The sequence below is a fragment of the Asterias amurensis genome, chromosome 14 (genome assembly GCF_032118995.1).
Source record: "Asterias amurensis chromosome 14, ASM3211899v1".
In the NCBI taxonomy this organism is placed as follows: domain Eukaryota; kingdom Metazoa; phylum Echinodermata; class Asteroidea; order Forcipulatida; family Asteriidae; genus Asterias; species Asterias amurensis.
In genome coordinates this window covers 16,133,549-16,155,084 of record NC_092661.1, presented here as the reverse complement: position 1 = coordinate 16,155,084, position 21,536 = coordinate 16,133,549, and the positions used below count along the sequence as shown (strand labels likewise).

At 38.1% G+C, this 21,536-nt stretch overlaps 2 protein-coding genes across 2 annotated transcripts in view; one reads left to right on the top strand and one right to left on the bottom strand.

Annotated features, from left to right (window-relative positions):
* The window catches only part of LOC139947064 (2-oxoisovalerate dehydrogenase subunit beta, mitochondrial-like), a 64,276-nt gene extending 43,948 nt beyond the window's left edge, over positions 1–20,328 (top strand). The window contains exons 9-11 of the mRNA XM_071944889.1: positions 402–488; positions 2,131–2,304; positions 20,195–20,328. Of these exons, the coding sequence (XP_071800990.1) occupies positions 402–488; positions 2,131–2,271 (228 nt within the window). The 3' untranslated portion in view covers positions 2,272–2,304; positions 20,195–20,328. The remainder of the gene's footprint in view (positions 1–401; positions 489–2,130; positions 2,305–20,194) is intronic.
* Positions 1–21,536, bottom strand: part of LOC139947063 (terminal nucleotidyltransferase 5C-like) — a 104,746-nt gene that overhangs the window by 37,186 nt on the left and 46,024 nt on the right. The gene's annotated exons all lie outside the window — the stretch shown is intronic.

The following is a 21,536-nucleotide window of genomic DNA, read 5'->3' as shown; positions in this document are numbered from 1 at the left end:
TTTGATCTTGTACTCTGGTCGTGTCGTTCCAAGAAGTGGTAGGATGAGACTGCCGGCTGCTCACTCTAACTGCCATCTTCACTCTTTTGTCCCTTTGAGTATGACCTTTTTTTATGCATTGTATAAAAGATGAGTGCTGCTTCACAATATTTGCCTTACTTTTGATGAAAATAATTCATTATATTTTTATCGTGTTGCAACTTTTCTTGTTGTATACTTGGCCTAACCGGGTAAAATTGTATCATTAAATCCTTGTGCATTGTTTCTTGTGCAATATTTGTGTCTGCCTTTTGTAACTTTTCAATATTTGTGGTGTTTTTTAAAACTTGTGCGAGCAATGTAATTTCTTCTTTTTGGAGATTAATCAAGTTCCTTATTTTGTCTTCTTTTGCTTCTTGTAGTCTGTACAGAAGACAGGTCGACTCCTAGTTGCCCACGAAGCTCCCATCACAGGCGGGTTTGCCGGAGAGATCATTGCAACAGTTCAGGTAAAAAGGATGCAACTGATATAATAATACTAGGTTCTTATAGGCCAGGGCCCAATTTCAGAGCTGCTTGAAGGCAGTGGACACTATTGGTAATTACTCAAAATAATTATTAGCTCAAAACCTTACTTGGTAACGAGTAATAGGGCAGGGAGAGGTTGATAGTATAAAACATTGTGAGAAACGGCTCCCTCTGAAGTGACGTAGTTTTCGAGAAAGAAATAATTTTCCACGAATTTGATTTTGAGATCTCAAGTTTACAATTTGAGGTCTCGAAAGCAATCATCTGAAAGCACACAACTAGTTATCTCGCAACTTCGACGACCAATTGAGCTCAAATTTTCGCAGGTGTTGAGATACACCAAGTGAGAAGACTGGCCTTTGACAATTACCAATAGTGTCCAGTGTCTTTAAGCAGAAAAAGTAGCTAAGTGCAACAAAAATTGGCATACAGTTCTTTTTTACCAGAATACATATGGTTGCCAGCCAAACTACTATGTCACATGTCTAATTTGTGACTGGTATCCTGCTCATTTCTGCTCAGCAAAAAATGTATCTTGTAGTATTTTTTGCATTTAAAGCAGCTCTATGAAGTTGGGCCCTGGAATTACATGCAGGCCACTGTGCCCCTGGTCTTGGTGCCCCTTCAACAGATTTTCCAGTGGAAGTGCCCTTTGCAAAATGAAAATGGCCTTGCCCTTTTGAATGATGAGATTCCAGGTCTGCTCTTATATGTGCATAATCACACCACTTAGCAGTGCAAGGTTAGGACTTGAGCCCACCCTCTTGATTGTATTCTGTTCTTGGTAATGTAAAGCATCCTGCTTCACAAGCCATGGGCCAATTTCATAAAGCCTGTAAGCACAAACATTTGCTTAGCATGAAACTTCTTCCTTGAAAAAAAAACCCTGGGATTACCAACCAAATTTCCATTTGTTGCATATTGCTTGATACTTGTATTCAGCTCTTGTTTGCTTATAAATCCTGAAAATCACGTGGCAATTTGGAAGAAATTTCATGCTAAGCAAATTTGTGTGCTTACAGGCTTTATGAAATTGGGCCAAGGTTCCTAGTGAATGATACCCATACCTACATGTATCCGTACGGACTGTGAAAGGGGTAACCCTGATTCAGCCCCAACCGTCGACTTCACCAAACTCTTGTAGGATTAATCTTAGGCTTTAGGGCGAGTTAAGTTCTGTACCCATTGACATTAGGACGCATGGAACCCATCCTAAGTCTGAGTAACTCGTTCTACTTTGAGATAGGATTATTCCTAGCGTTTTGTGAAATCTGCTGGAGTAGGTGGCAACAGGCCTCTGATGACAGTTGATTTTGGTCGACAGTCAAAATCCATCAAGTTTGGCCATCACCTTGAAGTGGCCCCCCTGACTTGTGATACTGTGCAATATCTTATAGAAAAAAGAAAGAAGAAAAAACTTCAGCTGTAAAGTAAAACCAGGGCCCTGATTTTTTCGTAGAGATGCTTATAAGCACAAACAAATAGCTAAGCTAAGCACAACTTTCTTTTGCTTACCAGAACAGGGTTACCAACCAAAATACCATGTCACATGTACAATTTGGTATCCTGCTCATTTCTGCTAAGCATAAACATGTTCAGCAATATTTTCTTGATTCATTGTAGGCCGAGTGTTTTCTTCATCTGGAGGCCCCGATTCAGCGAGTCTGTGGTTACGACACCCCCTTCCCTCACATCTTTGAACCGTTCTACCTGCCAGACAAATGGAGGTGTCTAGAAGCTGTCAAGACAATGATCAACTATTGAAGCCTGGGTAGGGCCGATCCACTGTCATTCCAGGTAAGTCATTTTGGTTAGTGAAAAGTTGGAGAAAAAATTGTGCGGAAAAGTTGTGTTGAAAGAGTACAGAATTAACCTCAGATCAATCTGAGCAGTTTGAATTAACTTTGTCACCAATCTCGGTAAAAATTGACCAGCAGCTTCAAAGCGCCCAACTCTTAGAGCAATCTGAACCAATCAGAATTTGTTTGTCTTCGATCACACTGAGATTTTACTAGCAGCTCTAGAAGACCCACGTGCCGAACATCTGCGGAGCGCAATATGGAGTGTTAACAACTGTGTTGGGTTTACATTATTTTTGTGACATGTTTTCACTTATTTTTTTTTCAAAAACTACGCACCTCAGCATCATTATCTTTATAAGTTGAATGTAAATCTGTGGTTGTTTTGTGGCATACAAAAAAACCAATCCCTTTAGTTTAAGTTTATACTCTCCACCAACATGCAGTGATACTGCCCTCTTGTGGTCATAGATTGACATGTTGTTTTTTGTAGTGCTTTAGATATGACAAGGTCAGATTGCGGTTTCGCATTGTCTCTTACTTGAAAGTACAGATTCATATCTTTTAAAGGCTGTTGACACTATTGGTAATTACTCTAAATTCCAAATTTACAGATAAAACAATAAAATTACAGACATATTTCATTCATATCTCGCAACTTCGATGACCAATTGAGCTCAAAATCACAGGTTTGTTATTTTGTGCATATGTCATGTATGTTGAGATACACCAAGTGAGAAGACTGGTCTTTGACAATTACCAATAGTGTCCAGTGTCTTTAAGTCTGAAAGCTCACCACACTGATTATGAAGTTCATACTAGAACAAATTTTTCGGTGAAATACTTCCCTCTGAAAAGAAGATTTATTTAAGAACAACGTGTTAAAAAAAAAAACCTTCAAAATACCCTAAATATAGAACATTGAAATTTTTGCGTGAACGTATATTGGTAAAAGTCGTTAGGGTTGCATGTCATAACCGTAAATATCGTTGACCTTTTTTTGTGTACACATATATTACCTGGGTTAAAGTACAGTGGGTTGACGTTTATTGTCATGATTACAGGGTTCCATTGTAGTTATTGATACATGTTGATAACTTGCAAACAATACAAATTATCCACCCCCCCCCAAAAAAAAAACACAAAAAAACCAAAAAAACAAACATACCACAACCATTCTCCAAACACTACATCCCATCAGAAGGACGAACCTAGAATTTTATCTTTAAAAGGGCATTTTCATTTTCGTTTGGCGAAGGGCACTTCCATTTGAAAACCTTTTAAAGTCTATTGGTAACCTCTTAAAGGTGCAACAAAGCCAAGACTAGGCCAACAGAGCCCATGGCCTCTGTGAAATTCCAGGCCTGGACGAAGAAATCATGATTCATGATGATTCATGATGATTAATAATGATTAGTGTCTTGGACATAAATGTTTTAAATCTCCTCTCGACCAATCAGAGGGGATAAACATGTCTGGGGTATTTATGAATAGGCTCTTATTTTTTACCTAAACTGAGTGTTTATTGAGATTTTGTTTTGTCTTTCCCCATTTTTTGTTTATTTTTTAATATCAAAAATCACAAGGGAAACTGACTGGGTAATTTTTTTAAATGATTTGGGGTTTAAATATTGACAAAATAGGGAGACCGCCAACATAAGGGCTAGGATTCTCAGTTTGCGGAGCGTCGGCACATTAATCCGGGGTCTTTAACCAGTTAACATTCTCTAGCGCTGGATTTTCTTTTCCAGCAAATTTATTGCATAACATCAGTACATGTTGTCATTTTTAAGTGATTATTTTCCATAATCCAAACCTTTGTACCAAGACATGTCAGCAAGTATAGATAAAAACAATGTGTTTTGATAACTCACATTTCCAATCAATACTCGATCAATTTGTCTTATTGAGTTTTGAAATAATATTTTGTTTTTAATTTTTGTTTGCGGTCTAACACTTTTCAAAATTGAGACATGTTCATCTCTAGCAGCAATTTTGTTTTGATTCCTTTATTTCTCTTCTTAATTTTACTTTATTTCATTTCCATAAATTTATTTGGATTGGGGCCAAATGGTCCTCTCAATGAAATCATGTCTGATCAAATTTGGTAATGGTTAAAGGCAGTGGACACTATTGGTAATTGCTCAAAATAATTATTAAGATAAAAGCTTACTTGGTAACAAGTAAAGGGGAGAGGTTAGTATAAAACATCGTGAGAAACGGCTCCCTCTGAAGTGACCTAGTTTTCGAGAACGAAGTAATTTTCCACGTCTTTGACTTTGAGAACTCAGAATTAGATTTTGAGGTCCCGAAATCAAGCATCTGAAAGCACACAACTTCGTGTGACAAGGGTATTTTTTCTTTCATTATTATCTCGCAACTTCGACGACCAATTGAGCTCAAATTTTCACAGGTCTGTTATTTTATGCATATTTTGAGATAAACCAAGTGAGAAGACTAGTCTTCATGGTCTTTGACAATTACCAATAGTGTCCTGTCCAGTGTCGTTAAAGTAGCTTGCTCAATCGGCATGTTGTGTCAAGACCAGGACTAAAACCCCACACTGGATCTTGGGCCAAGAGCTGCCATGGCTGCTGGCGAAGCATGGTGGTCTAGTTGTATGACATCGGCTCTTGACTGGCAGTATACTGGCATTCATGGGTTCAAATCCTACCTGAGCAATACATGTATGCCTGGCAGGACTCAGATCAGGAAAGCACAAATGTTAACTACCTGTCAAGTACCGTAGATATACACATGGTGTTACTGCAAACCAAATATGCACATTTTTGAAAGCTTCCATACAATGCCTCAAATCCCATACCCAAACACATTCTTTCGATGGCTCTTTTCAGAACCACCCCAACTCATTTTGAGATTATCATAACATGGTGTCACCGCAAACCTTTCTATATCCTATTTCCTCAATGCAAACTTTAAAATCCTACTTATGTACATTCTTGTCTGTTTGCATGGCCCCACATTTTTTCAAATGAGTCAACCTCCTCCCCACTACTGACAATCATTGTTAAAGGCACTGGACACGTTTGGTAAATTGTCAAAGACCAGTATTCTCACTTGGTGTATCCCAACATATGCATAAAATAACAAACCTGTAAAAATTTGGGCTCAAATTGGTCATCGAACTTTCAAGAGAATAATGAAAGAAAAAACACCCTTGTTGCACAACTTAAGGCCCATTCACACGAGCGCTGCAAACGAGGGTCCCTGGTTAAAGGCGCCAGCCGTCTGTCACCTTTACCGCGTGCGATTTTTTAGCGAGCATTCACACGACACACACACACACACACATGTAAACATACGTCCCTCGTTTGGGTAGGCTTGACTGCATGGACTAAAGTCTACAAGCGATTACAGTTAAAAGGAATAAAATAATACAATTTCATTGAAATCAACTTCATTTTAAGTCACATAAAATGTAGAATATTTTACAAACATTTGCGATAACGTAACTCTCATCCCGGCGGGAAGGGGGTTACGTTTTCGAAGCTAAAAAAAGAAAAACACTATTCAAATAGCTTTTTGGACGTTAAAAATGCTACATTGTTGAATGGAAATGCTTTATAGATATGAAGTTATTGATGACACACACCAAATAATGAATTAAAACATCGAAAAGCTTAACCAAATGACGTATTCTGCTTCCGAATGAACGATGTTTTTGCTTCAAGGTTTGAGCTTGTCTTGAAATGCAGCGATCCAGCAACGTCGAGTCATGTTCGAGTCGAAGAAAAACACAAAATTTCACGATTCAAATAGAGTTTTTGACGTTAAAAACGCTACATTGTTGAATGAAAATGTTTTGTAGATATGGAATTATTGATGAGACATAACAAATGGTGAATTAAAACATCGAAAAGCTTTGCCAAAAGACGTATTCTGCTCCCGATTGAACGATGTTTTTGCTTCAAGGTTTGGACTGGTCTAACATCCGGCCACAAAACCCACCAGCCAAACGATCGTTGTCCAGCGTTGAGCAGATATACATCACGTGTATGTACATGTACAAGTATATGCATGCTATAGTTCGCCCATTTCTTCCTCCATAGTTCTGCACGTGGTAACGCAGCGGTCCCTCGTTACGATCGCAGGCATTCGGTTCAGACGATGGCTCCCCATGATTATAACATCGATGCGATTTCTTGGAGGAGGTCTAGATCTGTGTTATGAACAACACGGGACCCAGGTAATTTCGTAACATACATAGCATTCACACGACGTGGATTTGCGATTTCATAACATCGATGTTATGAAATCGCACGGGACCCTCGTTTGCAGCGCTCGTGTGAATGGGCCTCAAGTGTGCTTTCAGATGCATAATAAAAGGCTTCAGCTGATCATTTGAGTGAGAAATTACATCTTTCACAAATACTGCTTACCTTCAGAGGGAGCCGTTTCTCACAATGTGTTATACTATCAACAGCTCTCCATTGCTCGTCACCAAGCTTTCTATGGTAACATATATTTTGAGTAATAACCAATAGCAAGTTTCATTAAAGGGAAGGTACACGTTTGGCAGATGTCAAAGACCAGTCTTTTCACTTGGTGTATCCCATCAGATGCATAAAATAACAAGCCTGTGAAAATTTTGGCTCAATCGGTCATCGAAGTTGCGAGAAACTGATGACAGAAAATATAGTTTCACACTATCAACAGCTCTCCAATGCTCGTTACCAAGTCAGTTTTTAAGTTAATAGTTGTTTTGAGTAATTACCAAACGTGTACCTCCCCTTTAACCTTGTTCTAAAAATAGAAGTGAGATGACCTTGTTATTCTGCAACTGATGGAAGTGCCTTTCATTGTATAAATATATGCAAATATATGCAAAACCTAAACAACCAAACACCGATTCTACCATAATTAGAAAAGGAAGCATCCTTGGACACTGGTGTTTTGTTGAAGGGATGAAGTACCAGTGAAAATGTTAATTAATAAATAAACAATGACACTCGCATTCGTTTTAGCGGACACACAAGAGGCATTTATTGAACGCATCAAAATAGGAAATAAGTTTTTGCAACATATGTTTGTATTTTTTTCTACAATTTTTTTCTACAATTTTTTACAGGAATGCTCAAGCTCCCATAAAAAGTTTGATGCGTGTTCTGCTCGTAAAATGTTGACCTACATAGTAACAAACATTACAAAATTTAGTTATTATCTCAGTCGGATGGAGCCAAGTGGTAAAACGTAACTGAAAAATCTGTGAGCTTGTGCTCCATTTTTCATCCATAGTAAAATGAACACCTTTACTGAAGAACGACACTGTATCATTGCGCTTTACATTAGTGCCCTGGATCCCAATTTCATAAAGCTGCTTAAGCAGAAAGTATTGCTTAACAGATTTATGCTAAGCAACAATAAGCGGGTAACTATAAGTAAGCAGAAATTTGTTGTGCCTAGCTACTTTTCATTCCTGAGCGGTTAAGAGCACCGAATTCAAACTCTGGACATGTATTTCCGATCAGCAGAATGTGGGTTTGAATTCCTAACCGTGACACATGGTCCTTTAAGCAAGACACTTTACCATTGCTTCGTCCTTCGGATGGGACGTAAAGCCGTTGGTCCCATGTGTTGTGCAACGCATGTAAAAGAACACAGTGCACTTATCGAAAAGAGAAGGGGTTTGCCCCGGTGTTCCTGGCTGTGGCTGCTTAATGCGCCGTAGCACCTTGTAAACCCTTATGAGGTGCTACATAATTATTATTATTATTGTCAGAACAAAAACATCTTCTGATTAATGTACAATGTAAAAGACCTGCGGAATGATTCACTATGCAAATGAGCAATACCCAATGCCACCATATGGAGCAATATTGAAGAGAATTGTTCATGGACACCGGTTTATCATTATTTTTAGTAACGATTTAAACATGCATTACACATGTTCCAGTCAAAATGGTATGAGCAAAATTACATTCATCACTTGATGTACAAGTGTTTTTGGTGTAGCTCCAGATGTCTTAACAAGGGGTTTTGAAGGCAAAAAAAAAAAGTGGTAACAAATTTAAGGCTTCGTATGGGACTTGATCAAAATGCAATGACTATAGAAGATCGTTTATCATAATAATAATACAAGACATTTATTATAGAGCTCTCATAATGCAGGAGCCTCTTTGCGCAACACATAATAAAACATGAAATGAAGTATGAAGTACTTACCCTTCTATTATTAAGGGACCATAGCGGCTGCAAGCGTCCTTTACCAAAATGTCCAGAACAAGCTGCCTCAAACGGCCACGATATTTGATCAACTCTTGCTCAAGCAAGAGTGTCAATTGTTTGTCAAAGTTTTGAGATAATAATGAAAGAAAAAATACCCTTGTCACAAGAAGTTGTGTGCCTTTTAGATGCTTGATATCAATTCAAATATTTCACTGAGAAATGACTTCTTTCTCAAAAACTGTTACTTAACTTCAGAGGGAGTCGTTACAGTGTTTTATACTTTCAACAGCTCTCCATTTGCTCGTAACCAAGTAAGTTTTTTTGCGAACAATTATTTTGAGTAATTACCAATAGTGTCCCGTGCCTTTAAGTTACAAAAATATTAAACCATTAGATGTCGTGCAATGTCACAGACAATGCAAATATATTGTGTGGTCGATAGAATCCAGTGTGAAAACAAAGTTTTTGTGGTTGGTGTACAATTGCATTGGGGATCGAAAACAACAGTTATAAATGTCTGCTCGGAATTGGAACACCCAGAATAAATTAAATGAATAAATGAATTTAAAATTAAGTTCATTAATCTGATTTCTTCATTTCCAAGATTAAACAACCACGTCCAGTAAACCATGTTGAGAGAAGGGCAAGGTTGCTCAACTAAATGGCAAACCAGTGTTTTAATCTTCACGCCTTTTCGCCATATTTTTTTGTGGGTCGGTCGGGGGATGTAACGTGGGCGTAGTCTTTATATTTGTCGATTCATGGTATTCATTGCTAACACAGATCAATGGGACTGGTAAAGACAGATGTTCACTAATTTTCAATTCAACTCAATTTCAATTTCAATTCAATTTATTATAAACATCGATATGTAAAAAGAAACATGAACAATTGTTTTCCAGTGTGCATCTTACAATAAAAAACACAAGATAAATTTATCCAATAGAAAGGCAGAACTTAGAATGATAGATTGGACATTAAACACAGTGACAAGAGATTTTTACAACCATCCTAAAATTACTAGGGAGACAACCAAAAAATTAAAAACCACCGAAGTAAAGGAAAAAAAGCCGAACACTTTTGGCTCTCCTGTTGTAATAAACGTGTTGGTACCTTATTGTTCTGCATGCAACCATCATTCAGGGCTCAAACTTAACACCAGACTACAGGCTGAGGCCAGTGATTGAACATGTAGCCTTGGGCCAGTGAACTCCAGGGGCCAATTTCAAAGAGCTGCTTAAGCAAAAAATTTGCTTAAGCACGAAAATAACTCGCTTATTTTACACATGTTACTGGCCAAAATTTCATGCCATACACATTGCTTGTGACTGGTATTTTAGCTGTTGTTTACTTAGCATTTAACAATTGAGTGGAGTCTTGGGCCGTAATCTGATTTTACTAAAGCAAGGATTTGTTTGCATAAGCAAAATTTGGTGCTGAAGCAGCTCTTTTAAATTGGGCCCAGGCCTAATACCATACGGAGGCAATGGTGGTGATTGCCTTGATGTCCTGGGGTGGATTTCACAAAGGTAGTCCTAACTTAGGACTCTGTTTTCATGAAGTATGGAAATAAATATCAGTTTGAATGAAAATTGACTAAATATCCTTGGCAATCCTAAGTTAGGACCAGTATCTCATCCTAACTTAGGACTGGTCCTATCTCGTAGCATTGCCTAGGACCAGTCCTAAGTTAGGACTAGTCCTTGGCAATGCTAAGAGATAGGACCAGTCCTAAGTTAGGACCAGTATCTCATCCTAACTTAGGACTGGTCCTATCTCTTAGCATTGCCTAGGACTAGTCCTAAGTTAGGACTACCTTTGTGAAATCCACGGCTGGTGCCCTTGGTGCCATTGAAATGTTCCCATACAAATTCACGATAGAAAGTGCCTTGGTCATGTTGGTGCACTTGCCCTTTCAACAACGAAGCATAAAGGCCTGGGTCCAATTTCATAGAGCTGCTTAAGCAAAATTTTTTGCTTAAGCAAAAAATTCCTTGCTTAGTAAAGTCAGATTATCGGCCAAGACCCCACTCAATTGTTATGCTAAGTAAACAACAGCTAAATACCAGCCTCAAGCAGTGTACATGGCATGAAATTTTGGCCAGTAACATGTGTAAAATAAGCCAGCTATTTTCGTGCTTAAGCAGATTTTTTGCTTAAGCAGCTCTATGAAATTGGCCCCTGAGCTACCTTGGTGTTCCGTATGCAACCATCATTCAGGGCTTGGAACATGGGACCACAGGCCCGAGGACAGTGATTGTAGCAACGGGCCAGTAAACTCACCACCGGGACAAGCCCGCCGGTTTTGTAGGGGGCCATGGCTGAGTGGTTAAGAGCATCCAAATTTATTATTTGTATTTTTTATATTGAATAATAGCTAGGCTACCACATTGTGTAATGTACAGTATCTTTTTGTGACAAGAAAAATGTTCTTGTGAGTCTCTTAGTACTTGTTCAACTCAGTTTGATTCAGGTCTTGTGGATATTCCATTAAGTTCTACCCCTGAATCATGCGATATTGTAGCCGAGTCCGATAATATCAGCTTTTCAGCTGTAATTATAATTCCACATCAAATGTGTGCTGATCGTCATCAGCAAGAGCTTATTGAACAACAAACTTCCCCCAGCATTCACACCAATGCATCTTGGGACAGCCGACCGGAACTACTTTTATTATATGCCTTATGTCTGTAACACTGGAGGAAAAAAAAAGTTAATGACATGACATTGCGACCCTAGCAGAGTTTTCCGAAGGCTAAATGATAACTCAAACCACAAAATGGGTGTTATGGCGTGATCACGTTAGGTTTGCGGTGACACCATGGGCTTAAATCTCTTTTGAATAGTGGTGGTTCTGAGAAAAACTGTCGTTTTGATAACTCAATGTTTTTATGGTATGCTTGTTCTCCCAAAATATTTCAAATCCTACTTATAAAAAATTGACATTACTATAAAGCAGTCAAGTGGAGAGAAATGAAGAGAGAGAGAGATAGGGGCACAAAGTAAGGTATGAACAATAAAACAATAGAGAGGTGGTGGTGGGGGGGGGGCAGAGACCCAATGGACAATATCAAAGGTGGAAAGAGGGAACAAAATTAGTGAATGAGACCAAACAGGGGAAGGCAATGACAAAAAACAGTAAAACTATTGTTCTTATGGTAAAATTGCTCTGTTAAGTTATTCTACAATCTTGGGTCAACGTAAAAACACCTGTGTTTTGATTAGGTAGCTACATTGTAAGCACAACAAATTGTTGCTTACCAGAAAAAGGGCTACCAGCCAAACTATCATGTCACCTGTACAATTTGTGACTGGTACTCTGCTTATTTCTGCTTAGCTGACAATTGTGCTTAAAAAGCAGCTCTACCTAATTGTAATTGGACCCTAGGTTGACCCAGGGAAGCTACTTGAATGTACCCAGTGTATACTATACAAGTGGTACTGTGTACAAAATCAATGAGACTTGCTCCAGAAAGTTAGAGTCCAACAACAATCGAACAATAGACGGGTTCAATTAGAGACCCTGGATGTTTGTGTGGGTATGTATGGGATGGGGAATGGGGGTTGGAGGGGGAGTCAGTGACTTTTTTTTATATTCAAGTCAAGCATCCTGTTAATGGTCACATACAAATTGAAGTATTGTTTGGTGTGCTAAATGAAAACACTAATTCTGAGCCCTGATTTCATAAAACAGCTCTTTGAAATAAGGCCATCGGTCACCAACCCAGTCACAGGGAAGCTTTATGTACTTGAACTTGTTGAATGCACCCATTGTATGCACATGTACATGTGGTAATGTGTACAAAATCTATGAGACTTGCTACAGAAAGTTAGACCCCAACTAGAACAATAGAAGAGTGCAACCCTGGATGGGCTCAATTGTGTGGATGGGGTGGGAGAATTGGGGGGGGGGGGGGTCTGGGACCTGTGTCCTTACAGCGCATCAAAAGTAAAGCATCCGGTTGTCACACAAAATGAAGTACATTGTGGTGTGTGGTGTGCCGAATGTTAGCTGAATGAAACAAACATTTATTCTGGGCCCAATTTCAGAACGCTTGTATTCCACTACTGCTTAGCAAAGGTGAGCAGGATACCAGTTGCTGATTGTATGGCTTGTTGAGGGCCCATGCTTAAAACGTCTGCTTCTCAATGGGCTCCCCTGCAATATCCTTGTAAATTCAGCTTGAATATCTACTTTCTATTTGTAGATTGGAGTAGTCTTTTAAGTATGTACAGACTTTTATCATGCTGCCTCCATCTTGGTCATGTTCCAGGAACATGATCCTCATATCAAATAACAATAAGGAATGCTAATATAGTTGCTTTGAAATTAGGAACCAGACTATTTAGTTCTTCCAGCCTCGGTTTGGTAACATTGATACCAATGGGAGAAATTCAAGATGGCCACACTGTGAGTGTGATAAAGGTCTATATCATTGACTGATCTTGATATTGTGGACAAATTAATAAACTTGAACTTGCGTCTAACCAACTGATTCTTATTGCCATTCATTTTTAAGAGTAACTACCAAACGTAATACGTATTCCCTTTAAAGCGTTCAGCAACAACAACCTTTCCCCAAGCCATGTGTTGAAGCAATCAGTGCCTGGAAACCCTAGACAATAACCGGACGCGGGTCAACAAAATAATTTTTGACAGTAAGAATTTTAGGAGCTCATATTCTCCAGTTGATATCCAAGTCTAAAATCTCAAGGTCTTTTATTGAATATTGGGAATTCTTTTTTTTCTTTCTTTCTTGCGTTGCTCAGCTTTGGCGAAGGTGAAGGTACAAGGATAGGGGGGCCTATACATAACACCTGGTGGTTTTTTTTGTGTTTGGTTGCTCTGCTAAAAGTTGCTTTCTTACATGTATGATTGAGTTCCTTTCTTGTTTACAAAAACTCATTTAAAGTGGGACACCTTGGAGGAGCACCCCAAACAAATTGTTGACTAAATAGGGTGACTGCCAAAGTAAAAGACTAAATCCAGAAGAAGTAATTAGTTAGTGAATTTGCAGACTTAAAAGTGGGGTAGCTTTGGAAAAGGATTTGGGGTTGAAGAATTACAAAATGACTGGAGCAGGATTAGAATCAATGACCTCTGGATTAACGGGATGGCGCTCTACCAACTGAGCCTATAGTTGGAGGTATCCATTTGTTTTATTACTTGAAAAGGAGAAGGCAAAGACTAATAAAATGCTGTTAGAAATCATGTCCTTCTTGGTTAATCTTGAACGGTCTGGAGTGTCTTATCCACAGTTTCTCCGCAGACAAACGGTCTCTTTGATCTCCATTTGGATTTCACAAAGAGTTAGTACTAGTCTTATCTCAAGTAAGGAAGAGTTACCTGTCCTAACTTAGGACTACCCTAAAGTGTTCAATAACTCCTAGTCCTAAGTTAGGACTACCCTAAAGTGTTCAATAACTCCTAGTCCTAAGTTAGGACTACCCTAAAGTGTTCAATAACTCCTAGTCCTAAATTAGGACTACCCTAAAGTGTTCAATAACTCCTAGTCCTAAGTTAGGACTACCCTAAAGTGTTCAATAACTCCTAGTCCTTAGTTAGGACTACCCTAAAGTGTTCAATAACTCCTAGTCCTAAGTTAGGACTACCCTAAAGTGTCCAATAACTCCTAGTCCTAAGTTAGGACTACCCTAAAGTGTTCAATAACTCCTAGTCCTAAGTTAGGACTACCCTAAAGTGTTCAATAACTCCTAGTCCTAAATTAGGACTACCCTAAAGTGTTCAATAACTCCTAGTCCTAAGTTAGGACTACCCTAAAGTGTTCAATAACTCCTAGTCCTTAGTTAGGACTACCCTAAAGTGTTCAATAACTCCTAGTCCTAAGTTAGGACTACCCTAAAGTGTTCAATAACTCCTAGTCCTAAGTTAGTACTACCCTAAAGTGTTCAATAACTCCTAGTCCTAAGTTAGGACTACCCTAAAGTGTTCAATAACTCCTAGTCCTAAGTTGGGACTACCCTAAAGTGTTCAATAACTCCTAGTCCTAAGTTAGGACTACCCTAAAGTGTTCAATAACGCCTAGTCCTAAGTTAGGACTACCCTAAAGTGTTCAATAACTCCTAGTCCTAAGTTAGGACTACCCTAAAGTGTTCAATAACTCCTAGTCCTAAGTTAGGACTACCCTAAAGTGTTCAATAACTCCTAGTCCTAACTTAGGACTACCCTAAAGTGTTCAATAACTCCTAGTCCTAAGTTAGGACTACCCTAAAGTGTTCAATAACTCCTAGTCCTAAGTTAGGACTACCCTTAAGTGTTCAATAACTCCTAGTCCTAAGTTTAAAGGACTATCTTTGTGTAGTCAACCCTAGATCATTTATAACCAACTAACTGTCCAAACCACACATACAACGCCCTCTATGTCCACCAAGAAAGTGTATAAAGGAAGTTGAGCATTGGACATGGTAATCAGTCTGAAGAATCTCTTAGCTTAGGAGTGAAACGTAACTAAAGTTACATGTTTTTGGGTTGACTTGTTAATTTTCTTTGTTTAAAGGCAGTGGACACTATTGGTAATTACTCAAAATAATTATTGGCATAAAACCTTTCTTGGTGACAAGTAATGGGGAGAGGTTGATAGTATAAAACATAGTGAGAAACGGCTCCCTCTGAAGTGCCATAGTTTTCAAGAAAGAAGTAATTTTCCACGAATTTGATTTAGAACTTGAGGTCTCGAAATAAACCATCTAAACGCACACAACTTCGTGTGACAGGGGTGTTTTTTTCTTTCATTATTTTCTCGCAAGTTCGATGACCGATTGAGCTCAAATTTTCACAGGTTTGTTATTTTATGCATATGTTGAGATACACAAACTGTGAAGGCTAGGCTTTGACAATTACCAATAGTGTCCACTGCCTTTAACCCAAAATCAAATAATAAATCAAACCCCTTAAATGATTTGGGTACTTTTTGTAACACAAAACACAATGTCCACGGATTTACATTAAACTTACACAGTTTGAAGATGTTTTACTCATTTCTCAAAAAATACAGCACCTCAGCAATTAATATTTTAAGGGAAGCTTTCAATAACCTTTATCTGCGAGTTTAATGTGAATATGTGAACATTGTATTTTATGTCGTACAAAATGGTACCCAAACTCTTTAAAGTCACCTGGAAATAGAGTTTTTTTTTCTTTCAAACATAACGTATATGCTTACGAACAATAAAACAATTTTTTTAGTAATTGTTTGTCACGATTTATATGTTTAAAAAATATATAAAGTTGTTTGGGGGGCTGACTCCGCCTACCCCTTTTGTGACGTCATTCAAGGCAGACCTTGCCTGCAATGCGTATAGTAAACACATGTGCAAAGTACATGTACGTCCAAGTCGTGAGTTGGTACATTTCAAAAAGTGTTTTTCTGCATTCAGCAGCATTACACCTGGTCGGCATTGCCGGAAAAAACAATTTTTTTGTTGTTGAAACGTACAAACTCACGACTTGGTCCGTACATGTACTTTGCAATTGTGTTTACTCTACGCATCACAGGCAAAGTCTGCCTCGATTGATGTCACGAACAGCGCCCTCTCGGGTCGGGGTCTACTCTTAAATTTGTAAATAACATAAGAACTGATGTTTTAAAACCTTAGTTAACTGTTTATTCACATTCAACTCATCAAAACACATAATTAGTGACAAAAGCTTTATTTTGAAAAAATACCACTTCCAGGTGACTTTAAATTATTTTGTTGATTCAAAAAAATCAAATTAATCAATATATATCTTAACTTCAGTCATGCACATGGGACATCCCATGCACCTTGTATCCCTTATGGTTGGGCTATGGCGTGACTGGATTGTGTTTTGCTTAATCATCGAAAAACATGAACTCCGGTCCAATCTGGCTATCACCAGATTGCTGGAAAGGGGGATTTCTCTGTCCTGATTGGAAGGGTTGATGTGAATGAACATTTACTGGTACTGGGTAAATTTGTTTCGTTGTTGTTGAAGTACTGAGTATTATAATGTGTAGGATTTTTTAATTTTCTTTTATTCATTAGAAAATCATTTATTATATTTACAAGGCCAGGGACAGCCACTTCAATTGATTGCAATAAAAACATGGCAAGAAGTAAAGCAGCTTTTAAAGGGAAGGTATACGTTTGGTTATTACTCAAAACAAATATTAACTTAAAAACTGACATGGTTATGAGCTTTGGAGAGCTGTTGATAGTATAAAACATTGTGAGAAACGGCTCCCTCTGAAGTAGCATAGATTTTGAGAATGAGGTAATTTCTCACTAGCTAGAAGTCTTTTATTCCTATCTGAAAGCACACAAATTCGTCCAACAAGGGTGTTTTTTCTCTCATCATTCTCTCGCAACTTCGTTGACCAATTAAGCTCAAATTTTCAAAGGCATGTTATTTTATGCTTATGTTGGAATACACCAAGTGAGAAAACTGGTCTTTGACAATTACCTAACGTCTACCTTCCCTTTAATAATATGACACGTTTTAAGAATCATTTCACTTTGAAGTACTACGAGTATCGGATTGTGTATTCCCTTTAATATCAGGATTATTCTTCATGCGTGGACATGTTCGCTCCAAAGTTTTGCGAACATTTTCAAACCGTGACTTTTTTTGAAATGAAAAGTTAATTTTATTGTAGGCAGCTACATTTCTAAATCATTATTTGTGTGGTAAATCAGGGTTCTGTCCAGGATTTCTTTTAGTGGTGAAAACATTTTCCCCTGGAAACCATTGCAAGATGCATCAGTTACAGTATCAGTTAAAGGCAGTGGACGCTATTGGTATATTACTCAAAATAATTATAAGCATAAAACCTTTCTTGATTACAGGTAATGGGGAGAGGTTTATAGTATAAAACATTGTGAGAAACAGCCCCATTTCTCGTAATCAAGAAAGGTTTTATGAAAATAATTATTTTGTGTAATTTACACAATCTACACCCCTGATGCGAGGTTTAATTAAACTGGAACATCCACTGAATGAAACGAACAATCGGTTTAATTATTAACCAAATGTTTTTCTACAGAACAATATGTAATATTCATAATTGAGGAACATAGATTATTATTTATTTATTTATTATTTTTGTACCCGAACAATATGCATTGTTTACTGTTACGGAACATAGATTATTATTTAATCATTTTCAGGCATGTATGATTTGATTTTGAAAGGGCAAGGGCATCAAGGCAATTTCTTGAATATGGGGCTCGAATTTGGGGAAAAAATCACCAAATGTTGACTGGAAAGTTTGTGACAAGACCGGAATCAACATGAGAATAACAACACTGTTATAACAAGAAATTTATAAAGCGCAAAAACAATAGCAGAAAGAATTCACTTCAAGGCGCTGGGAAAGAACAGAAATAAAAATCCGGACCAGACAAATTTATACAAATCAAAGTAATACACAGTAAGTTAATTTCAGGAATCTAGAATCTAGATAGAGAAGAAGACTATTTGCACAGTTTCACATTTTTAGCTGGTCTCAGAACAAAGACTATTAAGAGAAGATTGATCTCTTTATTCATATAGATAACACTTCCATACTCAACAGAATTGAAAGATGTTTGCAAGGCGCTGTTTTAAGTCTGAGGAATTCAATTGTAAGAGGTACTACATTATGAGCTATCTTACAACTCTTTAAACTTAAAACTACATTTGCCAGGTAACCTTAACCTGTTTCCATAGCGGTGTAAACATTTGAATATTAACAATCCTTATCGATCAAAATTATGCATTGAAGATAACGCAACAGTTGGGTAAACATTGGAAATATAGTTCAATGTGATCATCAACAATGAGTAATGTGATGGTTGCGTCATGTTTTGCAATAATAATTCAGGGGTTAAAGGAAGAAAATTTTACTAGAGCAAGATTTGAACTGGTGACCTCTGGGTTAACATGCCGCCGCTATATCAACTGAGCTTATCTAGCCCTGAATTGTCGGTCTCCCTACTTTATCCATCTCTGTTTGAGAGTTTATTATTTTGATATCTAAAATAAGAAGTTGCATCCCTTTAAAGGGACACAATGCCTTGGATCCGTCTATAAAATTGGGCCCTTAAAAAAATAAATAATGCAAGTCACCAGACACCTGAAGGCCACTTCAAGGTGTGGGCTACAATTATTTTTTTTTTCCAGAGGCCGATGCCACCTACTCCTAGGGCTGAAACAGGGTTACGCCTTGTACAGTCCATACGGATGCAGGCTTGTATCATCAGTCCGAAGCCTGGCTGGTAGAGCAGAAAGCACTACCTCCCCAATTTTTACGTAGCAAGTGTCACGACCGGGATTCAAACCCACACTCTGCTGATCAAACACCAGAGCTTGAAACCACTCGGCCATGATGCACCACAGTCTTGGTGCATCACTCAACTGTCGTGATCCCCTGATCCACTTCTCCTCACCGCGCACGTTACCATTAAAAGATAGCGGACACTGTTGGGAAAACTTCCAGATCACCCCCCCCCCCCCTAACACCACACTAAACTTACAGAAAGGCCCTCTATTGGAGGAATACATGTAGTCGAGACATATTATGTAGCGCTGTATTAGTGAATAGGGCCTACTAGGCTCTCTGTTTCTAAGTCTTTTTAGGAAAAACTTTGCCATTACACTGTATATAAATTTACGTTACTACGATTATTATATAATTATGTAGTACCGCACTCCAATGGTTGGTTGGCATCAAGATGAAAAAAAACCAAAAAACACCCAGATGTATTCCCCCTTACATGTAGTCCGACTACGGTAAGCTTAGACTACGGATGAAGGCAAAACTCGTGGGCGAACACAACAAGAGCAGATGCCAAGCGGCCAGCCATGCGCGTCGTTGCAATCGGTTTTGATTAATGTTAAACAATTTGTAATGAAGGATGACTTACATGTAATGTATTTCGTGGAATTAGCATACCAGTGGTATTACCAGCCCACATTCTAGTATCTAAAGTCTTGCATGAATGCTTGCGCTCTACAGAGTTTGGCCATCTGCACAGCAAATCGTTACAAATTTTCTCCTGTCTTTTTTTCTCTGAGAATATTAATTTTTGAGGTATGTGCCTACGTCATTATCAACAGTTTTTGGTTACTGACCCATTTTCCCATAGCTCTGAGAAATAGTTTCAGGCAACGAATTTTAATGATCTTGCATGGCCGAGCAGATAATAAGAGCATTGGACTCAACCTCTGGTGTTTCTGATCAGCAGAGTGTGGGTTCGAGTCCCAGTTGTGACACTTGTGTTTTTTCAGCAAGACACTTTTAAGTGTCTTGTCTGAGTGTCTTGCAAGTTGCTGAAAAGACACAAGTATCACAACCGGGACTCCAACCCACATTCTGCTGATCAGAAACACCAGTGCTCGAGTAATATTAAAAAATGTAACCATTATTGCTCAAACTGTTTCTAGTTAGGGTCGCCAATACACGCTTCTGGCATCCCCACATGCACAAGTGCCCTATTTCATAGAGCGTTCGAAGCAAAGAAAAAAAATAAGCACAATGCTACAAGAATAAGCTTACCAGAATAAGGTTCGAGCTGCTTAAGCACAAAAACTAGCTGAGCAAAACAAAATTACGCTTACCAGGATAAGGTTTTCAACCAAACTACCACCCATGTCGCAATTGTGACTGGTATCCTAAAGCCATAATTATAGTTTCAATTATCTAAATGAATTTCTTTTTTGTTTTTATTTTATTGCTCAGATTGTTTGGATCTCGTTGAGCGCTATCTTCTGGCAACAGAGTCAAGTAATCGTCATGGTAACTGTATACCAGATTTTTGTCCATATTGATGGTTATGGCTAGACTAGCTGAAATACATTATTTATGAATAACAATTAAAGATAGTATACAGGATTGGTAGAGCTAACAAAATAGTCCAATGCAATGTTTATAGTTTGTGAAAACAACCATGAAATGACAAACCTGTGGAAATTTTTGGCTTTACCCAGTGTTTGAATTGGAACGAAAAAATAGTGACAAATTATGCAAAATTTTCAGCAAATAATCATGTTGTTCTTAATTTTGGTTGCAACAACTGAAATCAGCTGCAGTAATTTAGGTTCTCAGATACAGTTTTCTTGAATATGACTTCATTTCAGAGGGATTTATTTTCACAGAAATAATGGTTCTGGTATGAACTTCATAAAGTCAAGCTGTAGACTAAAATGAAAGAGTGATTTTTTTTTACCCTTACCAATCCTGTTTAATACCTTTAATGATTAAGGTAGTAGGGAAATGTCCTTTTAAAAGTAAAATTTGTTTTAGCCTTATCACTCCCGGCACCAAAGCCGCACGCAGGGGCCGTCTGCCATCACGGCCATGCGCGCCATTTCGGAAGTAAAAGTGTACATGAAAGTTACGTAGTAAAAAAAATGTAAAAACTTTGCATCGCTGAAAAAGCGCTCTGTTAACACAATATGGCCATTGAATCATGAAATGGTGCAAACAAGAGTAGTGGTGATGACATCAGCTTGGCCCAACAACACAGAGCTGCTTACGCACAAAAAGTAACTAAGCAGAAATTCTTCGTAGAAAAAAATTACCGGGCAAAGTACCATTTTACATTTCTGATCAGTATTCGGTTAATTTATGCTCAGCAGAAAATTGCTAAGCCAGCTTTATTAAACTGGACTTATATAGAGCCAAATTTCTTCAAAGCAAAAAAATAGAAAAACAGCAGTCACAAATTGTACTTGTGACATGGTAGTTTGGCTGGCAACCTTACTATGGTAAGCATAATGTTGTAATGCTTAGCTACTTTTTGTGCTTCAGCAGCCCACAGCTCCATGAAAGCTGCTTAAGTAGAACATATTGCTTAACAATTGTCTGCTTAGTAAAAATGAGCAGGATACCCAGTCACAAATTGTACACGTGACACAGCAGTTTGGCCGGTAACCTTATTATGGTAAGAACAATGTTGTAATGCTAGGCTTTTTTTTTTCCGCTCAAGCGGCTCCATGAAAGCCGCTTAAGTAGAACATATTGCTACTTGGCAAAAATAAGCAGGGTACCAGTCACAAATTGTACAAGTGACATAGCAGTT